Source organism: Lithobates pipiens, unplaced genomic scaffold (assembly GCF_037356315.1).
Source record: "Lithobates pipiens isolate NorthernLeopardFrog02 unplaced genomic scaffold, aLitPip1_a1.2 Scaffold_10, whole genome shotgun sequence".
Taxonomy (NCBI): Eukaryota; Metazoa; Chordata; class Amphibia; order Anura; family Ranidae; genus Lithobates; species Lithobates pipiens.
Genome location: NW_027507686.1, coordinates 81,760,622 through 81,777,170, shown reverse-complemented (window position 1 = coordinate 81,777,170; position 16,549 = coordinate 81,760,622). Strand labels below are relative to the sequence as shown.

At 44.3% G+C, this 16,549-nt stretch overlaps 1 protein-coding gene across 3 annotated transcripts in view; it reads right to left on the bottom strand.

Moving 5' to 3' along the window:
* The window catches only part of LOC143933399 (uncharacterized), a 40,949-nt gene extending 25,801 nt beyond the window's left edge, over positions 1–15,148 (bottom strand). Inside the window, exons 1-6 of one of the 3 annotated variants that reach the window (XM_077456301.1) lie at positions 15,063–15,148; positions 14,545–14,592; positions 10,588–10,762; positions 8,436–8,591; positions 8,151–8,287; positions 6,183–6,322 (exon numbers count right to left, since the gene is read on the bottom strand). In XM_077456301.1, the coding sequence (XP_077312427.1) occupies positions 6,183–6,322; positions 8,151–8,287; positions 8,436–8,591; positions 10,588–10,762; positions 14,545–14,554 (618 nt within the window). In that variant the 5' untranslated portion in view covers positions 14,555–14,592; positions 15,063–15,148. Of the gene's footprint in view, positions 1–6,182; positions 6,323–8,150; positions 8,288–8,435; positions 8,592–10,587; positions 10,763–14,544; positions 14,747–14,993 lie in introns of those variants that run through there. The other 2 variants (XM_077456292.1, XM_077456283.1) reach the window with 2 other exon arrangements.
* Between the last annotated feature and the right edge of the window lie 1,401 nt (positions 15,149–16,549).

Below are 16,549 nucleotides of genomic sequence, written 5' to 3'. Positions count from 1 at the left end.
AAAAATAAGGGGGCATACCCTAGATTAGAAATTAATATTTGTGAAGAGAAATGAATTTGAGAAATGCCCTGAAAAGGGGATGGGAGGGTGGGTGCCGCGCACCGGAAACCGACAAAGACCACAGGCGAGCGGGCTGGTTAAATACCCTCCGGGCTCCTCCCATAAATTCAGGCCACCACACTGGCCTTCCTACTTATGGTCAAAGCCCTATGGCCGATACGGATATGAACAAATAGACTTTACCATAAGATTAACAACATGAAATGGACCTGAAGTGTGCCCTGGTCTGATGGTCGGTATACCAAAATAAGGGGGCAAAAACATTCAGGTAGGGGTGTAGTTTTATTAGTTTTAGCTTAATTAGTTGAGCAAGTTTGGTGAATGCTTGTGCCATTTCCATCCGAGGATTGGGGATGTACCGGGTGAGGTAGGCAGGGTTCCAACTGCTTAGTCTCTCAATGACGTGACTTGGGACCCATGCCAACATGCTGCCAAGGGTGCTCAAATACTAAAGAGTGACCACGGTATGGACCGGGGTCGAGGTGTAGGCTGCGTAGAAGAACCCCATGTGTTTGGGAAACTGGCAGGTACACAAGTGTTAGCACGAAAAGGCAATAGGGAACTAGAGTTTACGCGTTCCGGTAGGAGTGACAGTCGGTAGTCGAGTATGGTTACTCGACACCAAGCACTGCCTTTTCTATAGAAATGGACTTCTATCCTGGAGCCAGATTGCTGGGTTTTAGACACTGCAAGGTGGAGGATGAAATGGTGTTGGTAGCGAGCCAAGTGACGACTATGCAGGACTTGGCCTGCGGGGTTGCTGAAGGCCTGGAATGCCCATACAATGGACTTTAACTGGTGCCACCAAGATAACTGCAGCAGTCTGCACAGGAAGGACACAACCGAGAGCGGCCAGACCTGGCTTCATCAACAAGGTGAGCCTTGGCCCAGTTGTCAGTGGTGAAAGCCACAGCCTGTCCTGTCCTGACATAACCCCAGATTCGAGAGGCTGTCATGACCGGGTATAGCTTGAAGAGGGAGGAAGTCCAGGTAAACCCGGGGTTTAGGAGTATCCCTGATGCCATGGTTCTGTAACCAGTGGTGGCCAAAAATTGCAGCGAAGCCTGTGGAGGCTGTGGCATCTGTCACTACCAGGGGTGACAGGGGCATCGTAGATGGTCTAAACATCGCTACACCAATCCATGCAGTAAGGAACCTTCCGACATTGATGGTCTCCTATTGCCACGGCATCTAAATTAAGGATCTGAGAAGGGTCCTGTGTCCGTGAGAGTGACATAAAGATCGACCCTGGGGAATGGCCCGTATTGACGATTTGAACGTTCGTCAGGTAGTGTGTGTGTAGAACCTGGCTGCCAGTGCTACCAACAATAAATTGGCTAGGCCATGGAAAACCACAAAGGGCCAGGTAGATGGCCGCTTGGATGACAAGACTGGGGAATATGCGAGGATTTTATATGTCCTTAAAAATGGCAGTTGTGATGGGCGAGCGTTTGCCGTTGGCTATGGGCGATGCCTCTGGATGCCTCGTAGTGGGGATCTTGCTGTATGGGCCATAAAGACAGACGGCTCTCCGGGCCCTGTAATGATAAGAAATGCTGAACGCTGGCTAGGTATAGCCTGAGCGTGTTACAGGAAGAAGCCAGTTGCGTGTGTCAACACGATCCTGGTGCAGGATGGAAGTTGAACTCAACTGTCCTAAGGGAGAGACAGACAGACAGGAAACGGTGAGTGGCTTGTAAGAAAAGCCACAGGAGACAAGTGGTCAATTAAGTGCTGCTGAAAACGACGTGTAGCCAGTTTGTGTGCCACTGAGAATGTGCTTGCCAAAGAATGATTGCAAGAAGTTATGCTAAGTCGCAAGCCTTGGCATGATTGCAAAAGTAGTGTTTAAACGTGTATTGCGACAATTGCCCAGGAGTTTGTCACTGGAGATGTGTTGGTAGTGACTGTGAGAAATTCGTGTTACCGCATGTGCTTTGCGAAGACTGCAGGAGTTGTGCTTGACCATGTGTTTGGATGCGTGCTTGCAACGATTGCAAGATGTTATGCCAAGATACGTGCTTGCAACGATTGCAAGATGTTATGCTAGGATGCGTGCCTGCAACGATTGCAAGGAGTCACCAGGATGCGTGCTTGCCATGATTGCAAGATGTTATGCTAGGATGCGTGCCTGCAACGGTTGCAAGAAGTTATGCCAGGATGCGTGCCTGCAATGATTGCAAGGAGTTATGCCAGGATGCGTGCCTGCAACGATTGCAAGGAGTTATGGTAAGATACATGGGTAGCCAGGTCGGAAAAGACAGAAGTGCATCCAGTCCTAACCATAAATCAAACAAATAAAATACCGCACAACCCGACACACCCAATTCTACACCCACAGCTGATCCAGAAGAAGGCAAAAAACCCCAGCTGAGCATAGCCCAATTTGCTACAACAGGGAAAAAATTCCTTCCTGATCCCTCGAGAGGCAATCGGATTTTCCCCGGATCAACTTTACCTATAAATATAAGTACCCCGTTATAACGTACATTTAGGAAAGTATCCAGGCTTTTCCTAAAGCAATCTATTGAGCCAGCCAGAACTGCCTGCTAGCAATGATTGCAATAAGTTTGTGCCTGGACATCTGCTTGCAGTGATTGCAAGAGGTCTTATGCTCAAATGCGTGCTTGCAATGATTGCAAGAGGTCTATGCCCGAATGTGTGCTTGCAACGATTGCAAGAAGTCTATGTTTTGGATGCATGCCTGCAACGATTGCAAGAAGTCTACGCTTGGATGCGTGCTAGCAATGACTGCAAGAAGTCTACACTTGGATGCGTGTTTGCAATGATTGCAAGAAGTCTATGCTTGTATGCAAACTTGCAACTATTGCAAGAAGTTTATGCTTAATGCGTGCTTGCAACGATTTGCAAGAAGTCTATGCTTGGATTCGTGCTTGCAACGATTGCAAGAAGTCAACGCTTGTATGCGTACTTGCAACGACTGTAAGACGTCCATGCTTGAATGCGTGTTTGCAACGATTGCAAGAAGTCTATGTTTGGATGCGTGCTTGCAATGATTGCAAGAAGTCTACGCTTGGATGCGTGCTTGCAATGACTGCAAGAAGTCTACCCTTGGATGCGTGTTCGCAACAATTGCAAGAAGTGTACGCTTGTATGCGTACTTGTACCAACTGCAAGATGTCCATGCTTGACTGCGTGCTTGCAACGATTGCAAGAAGTCTATGCTTGGAAGCGTGCTTGCAACGATTGCAAGAAGTCTACGCTTGGATGCGTGTTTGCAATGACTGCAAGAAGTCTACGCTTGTGTGCGTACTTGTAACGACTGCCGTGACTGTGACTGATGATGAACTGGACTCTGGAGCATGCACTGAAATGAGGCTAAAGCACTGGGGCACACCGTAACAAATCGGTGCATGTATGCAACTGGTTTCGAAACGGGGCGCGGTACGTGGTGGTGAAATTATTTTGATTGCCATGACAGAGGCACGAATCGATCATGCCGCTGTTGCGACTATCCGTTAATCGTGCATGCTCTGAAGCATGTACTGAAATGTGGCTGAAATACCTGGGGGGCGCCGAGATTAATTAGTGCACGATGCGACTGGATTCGTATCGGAGCGTGATACGTGACAGTGAAAATGATTTCCTATGACAGAGTCATGGATCAGAGAACCGAAACCTGCAACCAATAATGAATCCTGACTCTGGAGCATGTGCTGAAATGAGGCCGTAACCAACTGGGGCACATCGAAACGAATCGGTGCATCACGGATGCGACTAGATTCGAATCGGAGCGTGGTAAGTGACAATGAAATGAGTGACAAAAGTTTGCCATGACAGAGGCCCGAACCAGTCGTGCCGCGATTGCGACTGACAACGAACGGGACTCTGGAGCATGTACTGAAATGAGGCCGAAGAATACCTGGGGCACGCCGAGACGAATTGGTGCATGGTAGATGCGACTGGATTCGTATCGGAACGTGATACGTGACAGTGAAATGATTTCCCATGACAGAGGCACGAATCGGTGTGCCGCAACCTGCGACTGACAACGAACGGGACTCTGGAGCATGTACTGAAATGAGGCCGAAAAATACCTGGGGCACGCCGAGACGAATTGGTGCATGGTAGATGCGACTGGATTCGTATCGGAACGTGATACGTGACAGTGAAATGATTTCCCATGACAGAGGCACGAATCGGTGCGCCGCAACCTGCGACTGACAACGAACGGGACTCTGGAGCATGTACTGAAATGAGGCCGAAAAATACCTGGGGCACGCCGGGACGAATTGGTGCACGGGGATGCCACCGGATTCAAACTGAACGTACTACGTGACAATGAAATGCTTCCCATGATAGAGCTACGAATTGGAGAGGACGCAACCTGCGACCGTCAACGAACGGGCTCTAGAGCATGTACCGAAATGAGGCCAACGCAACTAGGGGCACACCGGAACGAATCGGCGCATTTAGCAGATGCGACTGGATTCGAATCGGAGCGCAGTGCGTGACAGAAATGAGTGAAATGATGAAATGACCTACGTGAGCCAGCTATGGCAGAGGTACGAGTCGTTGTGCCGTGAGACACGACTGGCAACGATTTTGACTGTGGAACACGGTAACGAGACTACATAACAAGTACAGTTAGTTTTTCCTACAAGCAATATCTACCGAAATGACGCCCGTGAAATGAAGGGCGCTGCGAAAATAGTGCATTTTGAGTGATAACAACCCGGTATCATAACGAACGATTCGATATTTCAGGTTTTAACGACACTCAAAAATAGTACAGGAAGGTCAATCGAGACCCTTACCTGCGGCAGTCGAGCCGGCGACGTTGTACAAAAACGAACGGGAAACGAAAACCACGAGATTTCTAGTAGAGAGACGATTTATCCGAATGGCAACGAAACACGAGCAGTCGGCCTAGTGATGTAGTGCCACGCACCGGAAACCGACAAAGACCACAGGCAAGCGGGCTGGTTAAATACCCTCCGGGCTCCTCCCATAAATTCAGGCCACCACACTGGCCTTCCTACATATTTTTTTTTTTTAATACTAGTAATGGTGGTGACAAGCGACTTATAATGGGACTGCAATAGTGCAGATAGTGCAGTGGGAAATCTGACAGTAACTGATCCTGGGGGAGAAATGAAGAACTGAATAACTGCCAGTGACACTAACACAGTGATCAGAGCTAATAAAAAAAAGTCTCACTATACAGGCATATCCCACTTTTAAGTACACAATGTTTTTTTTTTACTAAAGCTGGAAAGTGCAAAATCAGGCTCACTGCTGCATAGAAACCAATGAGCTTCCATGTTTTATTACCAAAGCTTAATTGAACAAGCTCATTGGTTTCTATGCAGACGTAAGCCTGATTTTGCACTTTCCAGCTTTAGTAAATACACCCCATTGTGTACTTAAAAGTGGGGTATGCCTGTACTAATGACACTGGCTGGGAAGTGGTTAACATCTAGGGTGATCAAGGGGTTAAATGAGTGCCTAACAATGTGCTATGTGTGTTGATTGTTTACTAAGTGTCTTCATGTAACTATGAAACAGAGAGACTGATCCCTATGTACAGAGAGATGTGTTAATTGTCAACACAGGGCTCTGGGCTGTGATTGCACACAGCCGATTAGCAGGTCATGAATCATTGACTTGCTCATAGTGCCCGAAACCCAGACCGTCGTACGGGTACATTGCTTTGCCTGCAGGGATGGGCGGTCTGCAAGAGGTTGAAGAAAAGGATAGCAGGAGAGGGTAGAAAACGGGAAAATTGACACATTGTGAAAGTATCTACGTACATATATATATATATATATATATATATATATATATATATATATATATATATATATATATATATATATATATATATATATAGATATATATAGATATATATCTATATAGATATATATAGATATATGAAGAAGTGGTTTGTAGCTGACTATAAAGGGATCAAAATTTAGCTGGTTCAGCAAATTGTGATTTATGTGTGGCCTCTGCAGCTTGACAAAAGTTGATTTTCATACTAGTGGGAGCAAACATGACAAACGAAAGATTCAGGCAAAAAGGGGGATAGGCTGCTGTTCTCAAAAGCTTAGTGTTAATGATAGGTGTGGTAGAATAAAGCGTGTAAAACGTCTACTCACCTTAATATATGTCTGCACAGACTTTGACATCACAATTTCAAAACCATTGTCCCCAGACTGTGTAGTGACAGATGTCAATAGATAGTTATACTGAGCAGGGGTACGATAAACCGTAGGGTTAAATGTCCGCTCAGCATCCCCTATAAATGAAAAATGTGATATTAGAATTCACACACAGCGCCAAAATAACTATTCAAATATTACAGAATACATAACACTGACAATTCATATTCCTGATATGTGCCTGCATTACCAAATACTTGTATGAGAAAACATCCTATTCTCTTTACTTCCTTTGTGTGAAATCCCTGATGTTCCTGCCAGTCCCTCTGCTGCCCCTCTGATAACCCTAGGCATCACAGCCTGCCCCTCTGATAACCCTAGGATTCACAGCCTGCCCCTCTGATGACCCTAGGCATCACAGCCTGCCCCTCTAATAACCCTAGGCATCACAGCCTGCCCCTCTGATAACCCTAGGCATCACACCCTGCCCCTCTAATAACCCTAGGCATCACATCCTGCCCCTCTGATAACCCTAGGCATCACAGCCTGCCCCCCTGATCACCCTAGGCATCACAGCCTGCCCCTCTGATAACCCTAGGCATCACAGCCTGCCCCTCTGATAACCCTAGGCATCACAGCCTGCCCCTCTGATAATCCTAGGCATCACAGCCTGCCCCTCTGATAACCCTAGGCATCACAGCCTGCCCCTCTGATAACCCTAGGCATCACAGCCTGCCCCTCTGATAACCCTAGGCATCACAGCCTGCCCCTCTGATAACCCTAGGCATCCCAGCCTGCCCCACTAATAACCCTAGGCATCACAGCCTGTCCCTCTAATAACCCTAGGCATCACAGCCTGCCCCTCTGATAATCCTAGGCATCACAGCCTGCCCCTCTGATAATCCTAGACACCACAGCCTGGTCAGTTTTCTGGAGGTGCTGAGAACTCAGGCTGCTCCCCTCCGATGGTCAGATTTGACCTAACACCACTCATTCCCCTCACCCTCTGCACACTCACTGGGAAGATCATTGTTCTGCTTTTTCTCCTTCCCCAGCTTTCTGAGCCCCTTATGAAGATGAGAAAAGGGGGGAAAGGGTATTTAAAAATGTTTTTTTCTTTGTTTTATATGTATACACAAATGTTTTACATTTAATTTCTATTTTAAACTCAATGGATTGTTTTACAAGGTGAGGGTTTACATATACTAATGTAAACTATAACTATACAATGACCTTAAAACCTTTTTAAACCACACTGCAGTTTGTAAAAAGAGGGAGGCAATGCAACACATGGATCATGGACATAGCAGCGAGGAGGACATTTCTACACTATGCAGCATCCAGACATGGATCACACTTCATTACAGTGGTTCTGCATAGTAGAAAAAAAAGATATTTAAAAGGATAAGTTCACCTGTTAAAGAAAATAATAATGCACATCTTTTTGCAGGTAAAAAAAAAAATGTGCATTTATTTTTATTTTTTTTACTTGGAGCCTGTAAAGAATTGCACCCACAATCAGCAGATCGCAGGTGCCAATCAGGACTCCTGCAGATTTGCCTGTGTATCTGTCTGCTCATACCTCGTACGGGCACGCAGATACAGTCATACCCCACTTTTAAGTACACAATGGGGTTTATTTACTAAAGCTGGAAAGTGCAAAATCAGGCTCACTTCTGCATAGAAACATGCACCCTCCCAAGAAAAAAAAAAACTCTCTAGCAATACACACCAAACTGAGCATGTGCAGTCTGACTCCAGTAACTCTGTCTTATCCGGACAAGTTTTGGAGACAGTGCAAGAAGGGGAAGATCTGTGCATATAGGATCAAATGGCCTTTTTACACAATGCAGAGATTAACCCCTTAGGTTCCACAGCGAGTACAACAAGCATGCTTTACTGTATATACAGACGTATGTAATAACTGTCAACTCGACTGAAAACATATATATCTGTAATACTGACCTGACTGATAGAAACAGGACTCCCTAAAGAAGAGATAACCACCAGGCTTCAGCCATCCCAACATCTTCTGTATCAGTGCCATTAGCTCAGTATCATTCAGATACATAAAGAGCCAATTAGAGAAGACAAAATCATAACTAAAATGATAAAGAACACATTTCACTATGGTACTTTGTAATTAAACATCTTATAAATAAAATAAATGTGTTTCTTAATTCAACTATTAAAAAAATGTTTCACAGTGTTGATATCCCAGTCAATGGGCATCCCAGGGCCCCAGCGTACCTGTTATCAGGCAATTCTAAATGTGTGACATCAGCCTGCAGGAAGGTGATGTTTCCACGGTAACCGTTGTCCTCTTGGTTTTTATCAAGAAAGTTCTGCATAAAATCCACAGCAGTGACTTGGCTAGCCAGCTTTGCTATATGGCCGGTAAAACGTCTGCAACAAACAATGTCAAATTAGAGTTCTTCTAGAAAGACAGAAACAACAACTATGACCAGAAAAAAAAATTGCTATTACAGTGAAGGAAGAATGTATTTCATCCCCTGCTGATTTTGTACATTTGCCCACTGACAAAGAAATGATCAGTCTATAATTTTAATGGTAGGTTTATATTAACAGTGAGAGACCAAATAACAATAATAATATCCACAAAAACACATTTCAAAAAAGTTATTAATTGATTTGCATTTTAATGAATGGAATAAGTATGTGATCCCCCTATCAATCAGCAAGATTTCTGGCTCCCAGGTGTCTTTTATACAGGTAACAAGCTGAGATTAGGAGCACTCCCTATCTCAGCTTGTTACTTGTATAAAAGACACCTGTCCACAGAAGCAATCAATCAGATTCCAATCTCTCCACCATGGCCAAGACCAAAGAACTGCCCAAGTATATCAGGGACAAGATTGTAGACCTACACATGGCTGGAATGGGCTATAGGACCATCGCCAAGCAGCTTGTTGAGAGGGTGACAACAGTTGCTGCGATTATTCGCAAATGGAGGAAACACAAAAGAACTGTCAATCTCCCTCGGTCTGGGGCTCCATGCAAGATCTCACCTTGTGGAGTTTCAATGATCATGAGAACGGTGAGGAATCAGCCCAGAACTACACGGGAGAATCTTGTCAATGATCTCAAGGCAGCTGGGACCATAGTCACCAAGAAAACAACTGGTAACACACCATGCCGTAAAAGACTGAAATCCTGCGGCGCCCACAAGGTCCTCCCACTCAAGAAAGCACATGTACAGGCCTGTCTGAAGTTTGCTAATGAACATCTGAATTATTCAGAGAACTGGGTGAAAGTGTTGTGGTCAGATGAGACCAAAATTTAGCTCTTTGGCATCAACTCAACTCGCCGTGTTTGGAGGAGCAGGAATGCTTCCTATTACCTTAAACCACCCCCATCGTCAAATGTGGAGGTGGAAACTTTATGCTTTGGGGGTGTTTTTCTGCTAAGGGGACAGGACAACTTCACCGCATCAAATGGACGATGGATGGGACCATGTACTGTCAAATCTTGGGTGAGAACCTCCTTCCCTCAGCCAGGGCATTGAAAATGAGCTGTGGATGGGTATTCCAGCATGACAATGACCCAAAACACACGGCCAAGGCAAAAAATGAGTGGCTCAAGAAGAAGCACATTAAGATTGTCTCTGATCACCTCTATAAATTTGGAGGACTGGAGCGACGTCATGACTTCTGGTCTATTGCATAAGTAATTTTTTTTTTTTAAAGCAAAAGATCACTTTATCAGTTCATACCACACATGTGAGGTATTGCTGCGAACACTAGAGCAAGAGCAATAATTCTAGCGCAAGACCTCCTCTGTAACTCTAAACAGGTTACCTGTAAAAAATTGTAACCTGTGGAGATTTTAAGTATCCATGTTGCCATTCCACAATTTTAAAGTGTGACATGTTAGGTATCTATTTACTTGCAGTAACATCACCTTTTATACGTTACCAGAAAATTGGGTTATAGATTGGTGTTTTTTTGCTTTACAATTCATTAAACTGTATTTTCTTTTGAAAAACAGCTGCGCTAATGCCGTGTGACATAAAAAATTGCATTGATCAACATTTTATTCTCTAGGGTCTCTGCTAAAATATATATATATATATATATATAAAATGTTTGGTTATTCTAAGTCATTTTCAAGCAAAAAGTACTAATTTTTACTTGTAAAAAAAATAAGCCAGAAAAAGTGGATATTGTTGATGTTGATCACCAAACATAGAAAACTTTCACATTTGTGACAGACCAGCAGGGCATCATGAGGAGCAGAAATCAGTCTGTCTGTTGCGTGGAGAATTAACAGGTTTTTACCAAACATCTAAAAGTGGACAAAACTTGTAAAACAAAAAAGATTTGGGATTTGTCTGCTAAGAACATTTAATCCGGTTTACTGAACTCTTTCAAGGAATCCTTACCCAATGCCAGCTCCAAGTTCCAACACATTTAATCCTTTTAATGAAGGCAACAATGATATGATCTCCGGCTTCTCCTCCTTGGATAGGATTGTAGCACTTGAATCCAGCATCATCTCTTCCACCGTTGCATCACGTGAGTGCTCCTGCCAAAACTCGGTCATCGTTTGTCTCACCTCTAAGAAGAGAATTGTAAAGGTTTGGTGAACTCTCCAACCCAACACTGCATATTTAATGTAGATCAAGGATCTGAACCACGGGTGGACAACCTGTAAATATGGTGGTTTTCAAAAGCAGACCCTAACATACTATTTCTTAAGAAATCTGAGAAATGAAAAGTTATCCAGTAACTCAAGTTCAAGAATGTCTTTTCTTTTAGATGGTCACATACATGAGGTTAGAAAGTTGAATTGGCGATTAACAGGTTTTGGTAGGACCGAACGAGGACAATGACTGTCTACTATCTGTTAACACCTATTACGTATTACCTATGGTTACACAAGTAGGCAAAAAATTTGTATATGTCCTAGAATTCAACCTTGACATTATATTAAAAGTTAGCAGCTACAGCTACAGTACTTGTAGCTGCTGACTTCAATTTTTTTTTTTACACGCTTTAAAGAGGAGGTCTGCCCACCACTGCAAAAATGAAAAGCCAGTTTTAAAGTGGTTGTAAACCCTTACAAACCACTTTGACCTACAGGTAAGCCTAGATTAAGGCTTACCTGTAGGTCCAAGCAATATCTCCTAAACCTATATGGTTTAGGAGATATTTGCCCGAAAACGGGCACCGCTGTCTACGGCGCATGCGCCGTAGACAGCGCCGCGCAGGCGCACTGAACGCGGCAGTTCCAAAAATGGAGCTGCTGCATCTGTCGACTCCCGTGCGCATGAGCGGGAGTGACGTCATCGCGGCTTCGCCGAATGACAGCGGCGGAGCTGCGAGACGCCACCAGCAAGATGGATGTGGCGGACTACAGGGGACAGCGCGACTTCGCTGGCTCCTGTGTCAGGTAAGTGACACATAATGGGCTACTATGCGATGCATAGTAGTCCATTATGCTTTACCTTTGCAGGGAAAAAAAGAGGAAGTAAACTCATCAGGGTTTACTTCCTCTTTAATGATAGGACACTTACCTGTCCTGGAGTCCAGTAATGTTGGCACCGCAGCTGATGTTTCCATCAGCTATCGGGTTCTGCCTCCACCATTGTGGGTAAGGAGACCCTGCAGTGTAGCATTACGGCTTCACGCCGGGAACCCTACTGCGCATGCGCGAAGGATCACCACTCTCTTCTACTGGCCTGGTGGCAGGGGAAGGAGGAAAGAGGAGGAGGGAGCCGAGTTGCTGGCGTAATTCACCGCGGCCAGGACTCCTAGAAGTGGGGACAGGTATCTTCTCCCCCCGAAAGGTGCCAGGTGTGACACCGAGGGGGAGAGGAGACAAATGAGCAGAAGTTCCACTTTTGGGTGGAACTCCGCTTTTAGTAACTGAAAAGCCACATACTGTGTCATCAATTGATTTCAGGCAAAACCAACCAATTTAACAAAAATGTATTTGATCAGTCTGGATGGAAAATCTGACTACAGGAAAGCAGATAATTTGATATGATCGCATCAAACAATCTTTTCGATTTTCCATATATTTCTGTCTGGACAGTTAATCTATCAAAAATACAATTGTATATAACATAGTTTTGTGTGTCTGGCCATAATAAAGGATAAATATGAAGTCAGCTTGATTCTACATTCACACAGGTGAATCTTGTGTATGTGAAAATCAGTGACCGGGAAGTCTATACAAAACGATGACAGGCTGACAGGAGGCGTGGCTCTTTTCAGGGATCCGTACATCAGTCAGGGACAGAAGAGAAGACACTTCCCAATGAGCTGTGTAACGGATCTGATTTACAAACCATCCCAAGTGCCAAGTTTACTGATCTAGAGGAATGTGGGCACACCGGACACCGAGAAATCCTGCAAATGTTCTATTGTCAGAAAACAAATGGTCCATTTCAGATCAAATCTTTTGTTCACACTCCTACAATTTAGGATCCGACTTGTGATACCCAAAGTCGCAGGACATGTGAAATGCCATGTATCTCTATGGGAACCGTTCCAATGGACACCACTGAAGTCGCTGCAACTTCAGAAAAGATTTCTGCACTACTTTGATCTGACTTTGACGCTTCAATGCCACAGAATATAAAAGTCTTATGGAGTCCGCCAGCAGTCCGCCATTTTTTTTTTTAAAAGCCAGCAGCTACAAATACTGCAGCTGCTGACTTTTAAAATAATGACACTTACCCGCCCAGCGCGCCCGCGATGTCGGCACCCGAAGCCGATCTCTCGATCGTCTCTTGGGTGCTGCCGCCGCCATCTTGGGTATGGGAATCAGGAAGTGGAGCCTTTCGGCTTCATTTCCCGGTTCCCTACTGCGCATGCGCGAGTCACGCTGCGCAATAAGGATGGTCCCCGCTGTCTCTGGGATCCGTGTGTTTCCCAGCAGGCAGCGGGGGACCTTCGGAAAGGGGCGTAGATTCTGCAGAAAGGGGCGTACCTTCTGCAGAATCTACGCCGGAAGTGGTTGCAGATACCTGTACTGTACAGGTACCTGCACCCCCCTCCCCCCTGAAAGGTGCCAATTGTGGCGCCAGAGGGGGGGAGGGTTCCAATGAGCGGAAGGTCCATTTTGCTCCCCAAATTTGGAGTGGGCTTAATGTGAAATGAGCCTTAAAGGGGCATAAACGCTTGTTTTTTTCCCTTAATGCATCCTATGCAATAAGGTGAAAAAACTTCTGGCAGTCCCTGGCCACCCGGTTTTACTTGGTGGAGACACGCTGTCCCTCTCTGCACAGGGTCCCAGCTCTTGATTGGATAGATTGATAGCAGCGCAGACATGGGCTTCTGCTGCTGCCAATATAATCCAATGATGCGGGGGGGGGGCCGAGTCCGGCATTCGTGTCTATGGATGCAAATGCTGGACTCAGGAGTGCGCCAGCAAGGTAGAATGCTTCTACTAGGGGGTATCTGATAAGAGGAGGAGCCGCGAGAGCTGCCGGGGGACCCCAGAAGTCGAGGTCTGGGGGCACTCTGTGCAAAACGAGCTGCACAGTGGAGGTAAGTATGATATGTTTGTTATTTAAAAAAAAAAAAAATGAAGCTTTACAATCACTTTAATCTAGCTCTTCTATGTCTTTTACGCTGTGTATGACCCTGAGATATAGCTTTTATACATATGTATATATTATAGTATTAAACTTTCCATACACTATACAATCTGGTTGTAAAATCTCCTTTTTAAGGTGGCCATACATACTTTGATAAATAATTGATTTATTTTCCAATCAATTACTTCTCATAGGAAAAATTGATAACAGACAATCCATTTGTAATGCCACACACAGTGTAAGGACCTGCCTAGATACAAATTGAATGTGTCTGCCTTCATAATCCATAGTTTTAGTAAACCTACAGAAAAATGTACAGAGATTGTATAATCAGATTGTAGAGTGTATGGAAAGCCTAATACCGTAATATATACATATGTATGAAAGCGATATCTCTGGATCATACACAGCCTAAAAGACATAGAAGAGCCTCTGACCAATGACTGATAAGTAGAGCAGAGATACTCCTGACCAGCAAGGAAGCCGGTATATTAGGAGATCTTCAGGAGAGAAAATCAGGTGAAAGGACAACTTCTATACAGAACAAACAGTACAGTACAACCCTTAGAGCCCATCATACAAGACATCATCTGCCCCTTGACAGGTGACATCATCAGTCCCATAACAAGTGACATCATAACTCCCAACACAGGTGACATCATCAGTCCAATCACTTCATCAGTCCCATAACAGATGACATCATAACTCCCATCTCAGGTGACTTCCCTAATCCCATGGTATAACTGTCACCTGTCCATCAACCCCCCCCCCCCCAATACGCCGATCACTCACCATTCGCCATGGTTGCTGCTGCAGTTTATGATGTCAAACGTGGGGATCCTTTAAGTCAATCCACAGTTAATGTACACCCTGTAATATACTCTCTCTATCGCTATGTATATATATTACACTATATAATATACTCTATCGCTATGTATATATATATATTACACTATATAATATACTCTCTCTATAGCTATGTATATATATTACACTATATAATATACTCTCTCTATAGCTAGGTATATATATTACACTATATAATAAACTCTCTGTTTATATATATATATTTCAATTAATATATATTACTATATATAATACACTATCTTTCTCTATATATATACCTATGTATATACATTACACTATACAATAAACTTTCTCTCTATATATATTACACTATATAAAATAATTATCTAGAAGGATCGTCCCTGTGTCTATGCTATGACAGTGTGAATAGCCACCCTGGTACGACTGAAGCTCCTGCTGTATCTATTATATCTCCTGCCCCGAGGCCTCATTCGAGCATATACCGGAGGAGAATATACGCTCCGATCCCATCTATATATACGGAGAACGTGGACCACCTCTTTGCACACACAACCGGCACACCTAGACGTCATGGGCATCGGACACGCTGATTAGCGGGCTCCGCCTCCCAAATTAATGATTGGCGGAGAGCGGCTCAGAAGGCAGGTAAGAAGCCAATGAGACAATGGCTGGGCGGAGTTATGCAAAGAGATTGGCTAGAGGGGTCATTCAGTTTAGCAGTGAGGGGGCGTGTACTGGATGTAGAAGTAGCAATGTACAGAGTGAGGGGCCCCGGTGTCAGGGAAATGCTGGAGTCCTACAGACACGTGAGCGCTCTGCTACATTACTGTGTCATCATCGCTCTGCTGATTTACTATTTATTAAAGGGACACGTAAACCTCTTCAGGAGCGATGTTTTCATTGCACACGTGTAAAAAGCTGCACTTGTGTCTATTAAATTACTAAAATCCCCAGAGCATGATATGGTTTATGAAAGAAGATCTCCTGTAGAATAATCAGAAATAGGAATTACAGCTTTCTATCTCACATGATATTTGCACACAAAGGAATATTTTCAGGAAAAAAAATCGATGAAAATGAATTGTATTGAGTGCAAACACCATATAATACCAATTTTTGTAGCAAATAAAATATGGGGTTGCAGTGAGTAGATTGACACCAAACATGCCAACATAAAATGATGTCACATAACAGGACCCACAAAGCTCCATAGGCAACAATTCAAAAGGCTTTAGAGCCGGTTCACACTGCGGGCGATGCGAGGCGACACGACTCGCCTCGCCGCGCTCTCGCAAGTCGCCCCCGTTCTGTACAATGGAACCGCTCTGAGAGGAGCGACTCGAGTCGCTCCGACTCAGAAAAAAGGTTCCTGTACTACTTCTGGGCGACCTGGGGGCGACTTGCATTGACTTCTATACAGAAGTCATCTGCAAGTTGCCGCTGAGGTCGCGGCAGGTCGCGGCGAGGCAAGTCGGTGTCGCCTCGCATCGCCTGCAGTGTGAACCGGCCCTTACAGCTCATCAGTTTGGTGTTAGTGGGAATGCTGGTGCTAGAAATATTGTTCTCACTGCGGCGATATCTCAAATGTGTGGTGAGATCACGGTTTACATCCACGTGCCCACCCTGGGCACGCATTTGCCTTTGTGGGTGTGTGCGAGGCAATGGACATTACATTTATACTTTTTTCTTTTTTTTTGTATTAAATTATTTATTTTTTTACTTTTTTATGTATTTCATTTATTTAATTTTTTTATTTTTTTTTACTTTTTTTTGTATTTCATTGTTTTTTTGTTTTTTTTAACTTTATCTGGGAACTGGAGAAAGTGCAGAGAAGGGCAACCAAACTGATAAGAGGCATGGAGGAACTCAGCTATGAGGAAAGATTAGAGGAACTGAATTTATTCTCTCTTGAGAAGAGGAGATTAAGGGGGAATATGATCAACATGTACAAATATATATATATATATAT